This window comes from Puma concolor, chromosome D1, assembly GCF_028749965.1.
Source record: "Puma concolor isolate L17-30 chromosome D1, mPumCon1.1.hap2, whole genome shotgun sequence".
Lineage (NCBI taxonomy): Eukaryota > Metazoa > Chordata > Mammalia > Carnivora > Felidae > Puma > Puma concolor.
The window spans coordinates 77,773,694-77,785,114 of record NC_141676.1 but is presented as its reverse complement, the minus strand read 5'-3'; the positions used below and the strand labels follow the sequence as shown (position 1 = coordinate 77,785,114).

At 39.9% G+C, this 11,421-nt stretch overlaps 1 protein-coding gene across 1 annotated transcript in view; it reads left to right on the top strand.

Annotated features, from left to right (window-relative positions):
- The first annotated feature begins 126 nt into the window (after window positions 1-126).
- The window catches only part of SESN3 (sestrin 3), a 68,844-nt gene continuing 57,549 nt past the window's right edge, over window positions 127-11,421 (top strand). The window contains exon 1 of the mRNA XM_086678609.1: window positions 127-491. Coding sequence (XP_086534735.1) covers window positions 414-491 — 78 coding nt within the window. The 5' untranslated portion in view covers window positions 127-413. The remainder of the gene's footprint in view (window positions 492-11,421) is intronic.

Genomic DNA, 11,421 nt, shown 5'->3' with positions numbered 1-11,421 from the left:
GGGGCGGTACCGGAGCGTGGAGGTGGTGAAGGTGGTGGGGAGGCGGGGGCGGGGCCGCACTGAGGCGCTGCGGCGGCGGCGGAGGCGGCGGCAGCGGTGGCGGCTGCTCGTCCTAGCCTGGCGGGGGCGGGGGTCTGGAGGATGGGGGCGGGAGGAACAACGGGCCGGTGAGGAGCAGCCGCCGCCGTCTCCGCCGGCGCTTCGGCAGCCGCCGCGGTGGTCGCCTCGGTCAGCGCCGTTCACTCTCGGGCCGGCGCCTGCCATCCCGACATCTCGCCCGGGGGAGGCTGAGGCTGAAGCGCGGCCGGCGGCAGGGGGACGGTCCGGCCCCGGCCCCGCAGCGGCGCGGGCGGCCGCAGTGATACCCAGCCCCGGCCCGCCGTCCGTCTTCGCCCTCGGCGCCCGCAGCCAAGATGAACCGGGGCGGCAGCAGCCCGTCGGCCGCCGCCAACTACCTGCTCTGTACCAACTGCCGGAAAGTGCTGCGGAAGGTACGGGCTCGGCCTGGGGTCCAGCCCGAGAGGGGCGCTTCCTGCCGGCGGGGCTCGGGCAGCTCGGCCCGGGGGCGCACTGTTGGGGCGAGGCTCAAAGCCATCCCGGGGCACCTTCCCCACGCCGAGACCGAAGAAGGGGGCGTGGGTTGAGGGTGGAGGTTTGCACTGCTGCTTTTTATCTCCGCCGGGACAGATGCTAGTCCCGAGGGGTTGGGGATTTTTTTTTTCTTCCGATTTTCTTTTTGCTGCCGGTAGTCTTTTTCGGCTCACCTCCCTGCCTTGCCACCTCCGGCCTGCTCCGCGGGCGGAGGGAGGGGGGGAGCGGTTCGATCCTCCTCCCGGTGCTGTTGATGGAGGTCGGTGTGAAATCTGAACAGCCTGGTCTGGGCTTGAGGAACCTGGCTGCGTCTTTGCTGTGGCTAACTCTCGGCGGGGGTTGTTTTTGTTTATTCGGTCGCTTCTGCCTTCCTTGCCTGCTCTCCCTTAATACCCCCCCCCCCCTTTTTACATTCTTTTGACGGTAGTCTTGTGTCTGTAGTTCAGTGTTGAAAAGAACTGGTAAAGCAGCTTGAACTTTATGCCCATGGGAAATGCTGTTCGACCTTACAGTTCCTTTGGGGTTGGGGGAGGAGGAGACGGAGGTGGACGTAGGTTATCACTCCTTAGCAGCACCCCCCCCCCCCGCCGCCCCTTGTAGGTCCAGAAAAATCAGAAGTACAATCAGTTTATTGCTCCAGAGTGACTGATAGAAAGTTTACTCCAGAATTGTTTAGTTTACTTGGCTTAATCACTCCGTTGAGGGGTGGGGGAGGGGAGTGAAAAGATGTCGCTTTAGAACGAGAAAAGCTTTTAATCAGACTTTAACAGCCTCCACTGGGTGATATTATGATCAGTTTATTTTTCTCCAAACTCTATTATTACATTTCATCAAGTGGAAACGTTGGTTGGGGTGCTTCTGTTTGTCCAGTACAAATGAATTAAAATTGCTGAGCTGTGCAAATACATCGGGACTGAAAGACTAGGATGAATACGGCACCGTTTTTAGTCAGTTTCCCCAAATACAGTTCAATTGGGATTGTTATTTATATATTAAAAATATAAAGAAAGCATATAAGTAAGCAAGCTCAAATATTTGCGCTCTTTGTCCAAAAACTGTTTTTCTTCCTCTGTGGGTCAGGCCAAGTGCCAATCAAAGTTGTTTTTCAAGCCTCTTTTCCCTGCAGTAGGGCTGCTGCTTCCCCCCCCCTCCACTATTTTATTTGAGATCATGAAGAAAGCAAAGAGATTTTAGATTTGAAGTTAATCGAACAGTTAAATATGCCTTAAATTGTGTTTATTGGATATGTTTCTCTTGAAACAGATTTTTATTAAATGTGCATGTTGAGTATGTGCAGTTATTTTTTTCCATAAACTCTGGGATCGAATTACAGTTGATACTTGCTCAGCTCATTGTAGGGCAGCTTGTGAGAAATGTAATGGATCAGAAGTGCAGATCAGCTTAGTTGAATGTTAACTCTTTCACTTCAGGGTTAGATGTCATTGGAACCTGGCTTTAAAAAAAATTATTATTTGCTAACTTCAAAAGTGGTTAGTTATGTTTTTAACACAAAACACATTGTTGAGACACATTTGCTTAAACACAAGCCTGGTTAAAATAACAGTTAGTCATTTTTTTTTGACTGAATAAGGAACTATCTTGACTTTGACTTTTTTTAATGCCTCTGGCAATTTGGTACGCTAATAAATTTGTTTGGAGGTGATATTAGGCTTCAAAATCTAGTTTTTCTTTTAGGAGAACCATGGTTATGGATCCATCACACTTTGCTAGCATTCTTTATATTTTCCTCTTAGCTTTTGAGAAACGATTTCTATTTACCTAGAAAGAACATCCTCATTTCTAGTCATTATTAAAAGAAAGAGGTATATGGAAAATGGATATTCACCATTTTCATATTTTATAATTGCTATGTACCTCTGCCAGTATTCCAGTTTTTAGTAACTCCAAGGTATTTAATATTGATTCATGCAGTAGCATGAAATAACTTTAGATGGAAATGGGATTGTTTGAGCCAGTTATGACATGACTTGGCAACATTTGTAGCTTTTAAAGAGTGCTATTCTTCAGTGCTCTTAAAAGAGATCAAGTGCTCAGCATTTTAAATTCTTTGTCATTCTAAAAATAGCAGGGAAGAGTTTATTTCTAATAAAGAGATGATTTTCTTTTTGCTAGAAAGTATATGACTTTAAAATTCATCTGTAACTCTCAAAATGCGATTCTTTGAATTGATCTTGTGTTTTCTACTTAATAAAGTGTTCAGTACTAACCAAGTGAGTCACAGCATACTGAATTTTAGTTCAGCGTAGTCCATAATGAGGAATGAAGCTCGGGTATATTACTCTTTGCTGTTATAATCCTCATTAATGATGGGGAAAGAGTCACCTTTTATGTGGCATGAAGCTGTATCTTTATGTAGCCTAATCTGTTGCAATGTGTTGAGTTTGGGGGGAACTTCAAAAGGAACTGGATTCTTCAAATGGAATAACTTGGTTTATTTAACCCGATGTCTGAAAATTGAGCTGTATATTATATGAGAGTCAACATTTATAATTAGAAGTGCCTTTACAATTTGGATTCAGGGCCATCAAAAGTAGAAACACTTTTTAAAATATTGAATATACCTAATTTGGTATCTTAGGTCAGGAACAACAATATATTTCCCAGATGGGAGAACAAATGAGCAAACAAAAAACTATCCTCCCATCTATAACTCTATATAAAGTTGAACTTGCTCTGTTATCAGTGAAACAATTCAATAAAGCTTCTAATAAAAGAGGAATTGCTTCTACTTACTTTGGGAAAGTTAATGAGTTTTGAAGTGTCATACACTTTACTTGAAGAAATTCCAGTGACGCCTAGATAAATTTTAAAGCGAAGTACCAAACTGCATTAAGGTAGGTAACTGTCAGTCCACTCATTTTCTGATGAATAAAAGGGGGCATATGACAACGTTTTTTTTGAGTATTGAGCAGCTAGTGCTACTGAGGTGAGTAGAACTGCATGTAAGTTGGAAGATTTAACATTTGAAAATTCTTCATGTGTTTAGGTAGTTCTAGTGATAGATCTTTATTGGTTATTACATTTTTCTGCTTTGTTTATATAACCACTTATTTTGACAGCTTTTGGTGGGTTTTTAAGCGAGAAGACTGAAAATAAAATGGGGACTATTAGATGGAACCATATGAACCACTTTTATAATTAAAATTGTCAATTAATAGCAATTTTTTCAGGTCCAACCAATAGAATATAATTGCTTTGACTGATTTAGTAGCTATAGTCTACCTCGGTTAATCTGGTTTCTTGCATATATATTTTTGATAAAAAAATAACAGTTTTTATTTTATCTTAACTGAACTAGGTGGAGATTAAGCAGTGAATTTATGACAGCAAACCATTATGCAGTGGTTTTCACACTGCTTTTCAGGGAGCCCTAAGAGGCGTCAGTGTTCATAAATGCATGAGTTGGATTACATTTTTCCGTACCTTTAAAATTATTTTTAAGTTAGAACTTAAAAATACAGCTACCCAAAAATATGTCTTCCCAAATTTTAACAAGTTGTTATCAAAGTTATCTTTTGTTACAGGATTATTCTTGTGCAGGCCTCGAATTAAAACTTGTTCCGCTACCTTTGTGCACGTATTTGAACTTTTTTGTTAATATGGTATTGATAGGAAAGATTGTCATTGATTATGAAGGCTTTGGCCTTCAAAAAAAAAAAAAAAATCCTCCCTGCACATATCTGTTCATACTTTTACTTGTGAGAACGCAAAGGTATTGTTATCAGTAGTTGTTACTTTATAGCTGAAGCATATTAAAATCCATTGTTTTGTATGTTTATACGTTTCATAGTTCAGTTTCAATTGAAAGTTCATTTGTCAAAGGGATTCTGCTGCTTTCTCCCACCTCCCCACCACCCAATAAGTAAACTGCCAAAACATAACTGCTAAAGTAGTGATGCTGGAAGCCACAAGATGTACTCATAGGTAGGTCTTGTAATGTGGGGCAAATTAAATTCCTGGAAGGCTAGCTTCCTCTGCAAAATGTAGATAATCTCTACTTGACTTAGGGGTTGCTGCGTAGCTCAGGAGAGGTAATGTGCGTTCGAGTACTTGGTAAACCATAAAGTACAACTATAAATCTAAGAAAAACATGAGCCTATTTATGTTCCCAGAAGACTGTAGTTCTTTGTGAGTCGTGGCAATCTATTTCAATACATACTGAGTGATTTCGTTAGTCTTCACTTTTCAGTCCTTTTTAATTATGGTCTATAAATGAGAAGTAAAGATACTCTGCAACATACTGATTTTTGATTTGCATATTTCTATTTGTACCTACCCCACCCCCTCTTAAACAGAGCGAGCCGGTGAGCGCTGCTTTCATTTTTTCCAATAATTAAATAAAATGAAATTGGCTTTTGGGCACTTCAGCAGATGAGGGGAATTAGCATTTAGTTTGAAAAGACTACGAGTCAGAGATGATCATATTTAAAACAAGCTGGGGAAAATCCAGCTGGGTTAAGCAAAGAATGTTTAATAATTCTAATTTAGGAGAAGAGTTACGGGAGTAAAGGTGTCTTAGTCTTTTCATCTTCTCCCTTCTCCCTTTTTTCCCCTTTTGAAACTATTGGGTTGTAACTTCAGTTTGCCTAGACTTTCACAGTTTTTAGAGTGCTTTCACATGATGTCAGCTGTTTCTCACAAACAGAAAATTTAAGTGCCATGACCTCTGTCATAAAAAGTCCATTTAATTCTTAGAACTGCTTCTATAATAAAGCTGTATTCTAATTGTCCCCTGCAGTATTGAAGCTGCCAGGGAGTGTCCTCACTTCCAGCCTCCGCCTCTGTGAGTGCCTGTAGGTCCCCACAAACTCTGTCTGACCATTCTTTTTATTCCTAGCAATGAATGTTGTCAGGTGTTCCTGAATTTTCAGGATCGCTTTTCGTATTTTGGAGCAAATATTTATCAACATCATGCCTGGGTAATAGAGCCATTAAAAGTGCAAGCTAGACGAATGGATTTTCCTATATGAGGGTATAGAAAGTTAAGTTTACTGATAGGGTTTCAGATCCCACATTGTAACTAACAAGGAGCTCTGCTTGTGGAGTTTTGGTGTGCTATCAAAGAAGACGACTCACAGTTAACTCTTTCATTTCTCAACTTGTTATCTGTGTCAGGCCAGATTTTCCTCACATACTTCAGCCAAAACATCGCAACAGATTGCATGCAGAATCAGCCATGAAATTCAGCTGTCTTATATTAAACAGACACTAAAGAGATTTGCACAAACGTAAATGTCACTCTGCTCGCTGTTTTTTTGTTTTGGAAAATAAAGTTATTTTCGTAAAAATACGTGCCTTATGTTAACATGTAATGGTTTTATTATTTTAAGGGAACTAACATTTAACATTTTCTCAGTTTTAACTTCTAATACAGTAAATATTGACAGTTATAACCCACACATCAACAAAAGCTGTTCGGCATTCTCAGTAATTTTTAAGAGTGAAGGAATTCTGAGACCAAAACATTTGAGAACTGCTGAGTCAGAGTTCACATAAATGTATGGTACATATAAATGTAATTCTCAGGAGTCTATGGGGGAAAATAAGAGGCTAATACCACTGACAGAAAATGTGGATAAGGCCATCTCATCACCTCTATTTTGTGTGGGGATGACTTACATATGCTGCCTGGCACCTTTTCAGTGACATTCTAAAAGCTTCTCTACTACCATAGTGAGACTGAGGCTGACTAGAAGTGATCTTTACTTTTTGTGAGCATCTGGTAGAAACCAGGGAGGGGGGAAACACACATCTCTGGCTCTGAAGGAATATTCTCCTAAGTTCTACACTGACTGAAGAATGGTCAGATCCAAAGATTATGTCCATTGTGCTCTAATTGGTTTGTTTGGGGCTGAAAAGGAAAGAAAGGCTCTGAGTAGCCGGGTTAGCCTTTTTTTCTTGAAAGCTGAGACATGTGGGAGAAGCAACCAGAGAAGAGACAAGAAAGAATCAGAAAGGTATCGGGGCGCCTGGGTGGCGCAGTCGGTTAAGCGTCTGACTTCAGCCAGGTCACGATCTCGCGGTCTGTGAGTTCGAGCCCCGCGTCGGGCTCTGGGCTGACGGCTCAGAGCCTGGAGCCTGTTTCCGATTCTGTGTCTCCCTCTCTCTCTGCCCCTCCCCCATTCATGCTCTGTCTCTCTCTGTCCCAAAAATAAATAAACGTTGAAAAAAAAAAATTTTTAAAAATAAAAATAAAATAAATAAATAAAATAAAAAAAAAAAGAAAGGTATCAGTGCAGGCTGCTGATAACAAGCATGGGTAGAATAAAGAAATGAAAACCACCACTGTAGACAGAAGATAGGACGACCCTGAATGTAGGAGTTCCTAAATACTGCAATCCCCAAGGATACAGCACATTTTCTATTTTGTGTGTAGGGGGTGCAGTTACCCTGTCCACACAAGCTATGGCAGACAATCTGTTCAATGTGGTCCCCAAGGCACCCGCATAAGGATCTATTTATCTGATTAGATCTGATGACACCTATAAATGACTACCAGTATCTGAACTGTCCTTAGATATCACTGGGGGGGGGGGGTGGGAATGGGGGAGGAGGTGGGATTCACCATATATAGTAAATACACAGCAAAGCCAAAATGTTTAGTCCTGTGTCCCACAGTTACATTAAACAAAGAAGTAGACGTGGTATAAACTGTTTAAAAATACATATCCCATACCCTCAAAATCTATAGTTAACATGTAGAATTCCTGCTTGTCTCTGGAAATTCTTCTTCAAAACTCTTAGGACGTCTCAAAAGCGTTTCCTAATCTTTGAACCGTTTTCCTTCTATCTCAAGACTGCCATGCTGTCCATTTATCACACTTCACACGTTAAATTATGATGAACAATTTACATAGATCTTTCTGCTACTAGGTTGCCTGTTCTTTGGGATCTGGTTAATAGAAAGCTTATTTTTAGCAAAGTAGAATTTTGATTTAAAGATCTATTATTCTTATAACTACTGGCAGTGTACCTATATTGGATACATACAACCTGATAAAATGAAGACTTTTCTCTTTTTCCAAGAGATGTTTGATATTTGTCTGATATATCTGTTCTTTGTGGTCATATTTTGTTCTATTTATGAGGAACACATTGAGAAGTTCAGAACAAAGATGATTTTAGTGATCTTTGCAACCACAGAAATGTTTCAATGAAGTATCTACTTTTTGTAAAAGGTTCTTTTTTTTTCTTTTTTTTTTAATGTTTTTATTTATTTTTGAGACAGAGAGAGAGCATGAGCAGGGGAGGGGCAGAGAGAGAGAGAGAGGGAGACACAGAATCTGAAGCAGGCTCCAGCAGCAGGCTCCAGGCTCTGAGCCGCCAGCACAGAGCCCGACGCGGGGCTCGAACTCACGGAGTGTGAGATCACGACCTGAGCTGAAGTTGGACACTTAACCGACTGAGCCACCCAGGCGCCCCTGTAGGGAGTTCTGATAGGGAGCACACATGTCAGTTCACTAAGAGGGTCAGGACACTGATGTTAGCTATTGGTCCTTCTGAGAAACATAAAATGTCCATTGCTTTCATATGGACACCTGTTCTGTCTCCTGGAATGTGCTAGTGTTTTGTAAGGGATGGCAGTTTTGGAGTACTTAGGACATACCTTCAAACTTACAAGATTCTTTGTAGGCCACCTCCTAAGGTTCTTTCCACATATTATTCTGGCTGAGGCTTTTCCTCTTCTACTTCCCCCAAGTCCTCTATTTTGGAAATCTCCCAAGCCAGCTGTGATCTTCTTGGCCAGCACGCACTCCCTTGGTAACTGAACCAGAGAATTGGTCCTAGGCCTGGACTGCCCCTTAGTTAGCCTTCACTTTTCAGATCCACCCAAAAGTGAGTCACTTGCTGGTCCGTGGGCCAGGTTATTGACTGCCTCCTGAGGGGCACCTCAATATTATCGGATATTTAATGGTGGGTCTACATTTTGTTGCTCAAAGCTTCTAATAAGGAGTAACAGGCATTCTACCTTACATTTCATGAAGAATATATTGAACATACCAAATATACATAAGTATGACCAAGTATAAAAATGGCTGATTTAGGGCCATATTCTTTCTTGCATCAGAGATTTCTTAAGGTATAAAATACATATTTGAGTAAGACTTACTTTTTTTCCTAATTAATAGCAACTTGTAATGGAGGCATATGTTCTCATTTCTAGATAACATTTTATTTTTACCTCTCCCTTATCGCAAAGATGAAACTAGTCACCTGAAGAAATGAAATCTCTCTTTCTAGTAGCTAGAGGCTGAATATTGAGAAGACTGAAATTAACCTCATGGCTAACTAGAGCTGGATTTTGTGGAAGATCATTGTAATTATCTGAGATTGTAACTCTTAGTTTTGAAATGCATTTTATAAAATCAATAACGATACTAGCTTCTTTTGAATACCGCCTATGTGCCTTAGACTGTGCTAAATATTGAAACCCTGCATATGTATCCTATTTAATAATCACAATGAACCTATAAAGAATTATTACTCACATTTTATGGATGAAGAGATTAGGGCTCAGAGAGCTTTAGTTACTCGATTAAGATCATAGTACCAAAACAGGTCTAACTCCAAAGCCTGGCTCATCATACATGTATAAGCACTGTATTTCCTTACATTCCACGTTTTCTTTATGTGAACGACTCGTACAAGACATAAAATTAATGAAACTTAACAGGACTTGATTACTTAAGAGATTAATAAGAGTGATTTCAAATTCAGATATTTTCTACTAGTTTATTTTTACATTAGAAATGCAAATTTCTCTAAAAGATTAAATTGATTGAGAAATAAATTGAAGTTCTCATTGACAGTTTTGCCCCATCTAGTTAGCTCTCTTCTCTCTATAAATCTGTTGTTAATTATCTTACCAGTCTTCCTAATCCCAGGATACATTTTTCCTAATTTTCCAGCAAACTGTGACCTATTTCTTTAGCCAATCAGTCATTCATTAGTTCGGTAACATCGATTCACTCAGTACTGTTGAAATATCTGACAAGGGACACTGTCTAAAAATATTTTAAGTGTTTTGTCTTTTGAATAGGACCCCTAAGAAATGTTCTCAGCTTTCGGTAATCTCTTTGGGTAAAAAAGAGTTATTTATGAAGATAAGAGATCATGTGAATGCTCATTTCCACCATTCATTTTGGCTTTCTGTGGTAAGGCGAAAATGATGGTAAAAGGAAACAGAGAGCCCCTGGGACTGCTGTCCTTCCACTGGCTTCCTCACCTGCATTCTGTGTTCTACGTCCACAGAAGACTTAACAGAAGAGTTTCCAGTCTTACCAAAGGTGTGTGTTAGGGAGAAGAGTTTGCGGGAAGATGGCAGCTCTGCTATTCGTAAATTAGAACTCTTGAGAGTTTTCCATAGCAACACAAAAAGATTCCTAGTTAAGCACTATGAATATTACAGGTATACTCAATAGGCATTTACTGATTATCTTGGAAACCTAGCCACTAGGTGGAACATTGTTCCCAAGGGAAAATACACTCCAAAATCTAAGTAACTGCTTCACTGGAGGCTTCCCTAACTTTGGTATGCTTAACACTAAAAAAAGGGTAAGCGATTTTGACAGAAAAATAGTTTTTAGTATGTTCATTCTGGGAATATGTTTGGTTATTGTGCCTAATTCTGTTAATGCATCTCTATCCAACAGAAAATTCTGTTAATGCAGCTCTATCCAATATTCACGTAACGGTTGAAAAGAAGGGGATAAAAATTGGGTGATAATCAGGTGTTGGGATAACCAAAGGCCCAGCATCAGGCTGGCTTATCCTTGGGTGCTTTGTGTTTACTAAGGCTCTGCCCCAGCTTGGTGCATTTTAAGCTGGGTGGCATATTTTTTACTACCCATTTTGTCTTTAAGGTAATATAAATGAAAATCAATTTTATTTTATTTTTATTATTTTTTTAAAGTTTATTTATTTTGAGAGAGAGAGCATGAGCAGGGGAGAGGTAGAGAGAGGGAGAGAGAGAATCCCAAGCAGGCTCCGCACTGTCAGCACAGAGCCAGACGTGGGTCTCAAACCCACAAACGGTGAGATCATGACCTGAGCCAAAACCAAGAGTTGGGCACTTAACCAGCTGAACAACCCAGGTGCCCCAAGAAAATCAATATTAATTCCTCAGCGAGTTTCCTTTTTATATGAAGTTAGGAATTTAACTTGCATATCTTATTTTTGGGGGTATAAAACGATAAAGAACACAAACCCAGCCAATTTACTTCACCAAAAGAGAATTAAAACAAAAATCACCTAAGCTAATGGTACCTTAGCACTAAACCCCAAGTAATATTCAAATTCTTTTATTTTACATAAACATTTTTGTGTATTAGTTGAAATTAGTGAATTCTCAGGTGGGGTAAAGAATATTTGTTGTAGTCTTAGTTTTTGAAATACAGTATGACCTATATAGTTAATAATCTTCTAAGATATTGTTTTGTATTATGTAACTATTAAGATAACTACAAGGTCTAAGTTTTAATATTCTTGAGGCAAAGTGCATGCTTGAACACCCAAGATTAGCATGAATTTGCAAGTGTTCTTTTATGCAAGAGAACTACTTAGTATTTGGTGCCCTTAGAGTGAGGGACAGTACATGTTTAGGTAAATAAGAATGTAGAAACAATTCTCTCTTTTGGCAAAAGTATATACATTGCCCTTTTATGCTTATTCTACATCTCAATGTTATTACCCCTTCATGGCCTTCATACTCTTAAGCAGTCAAGGAATGTAAAGGCTGTTAGCATTTATAAACCACTTGCATACTATATGAATGTCTGTTATATTTATTAATTCAGCTCCTACCTCTTA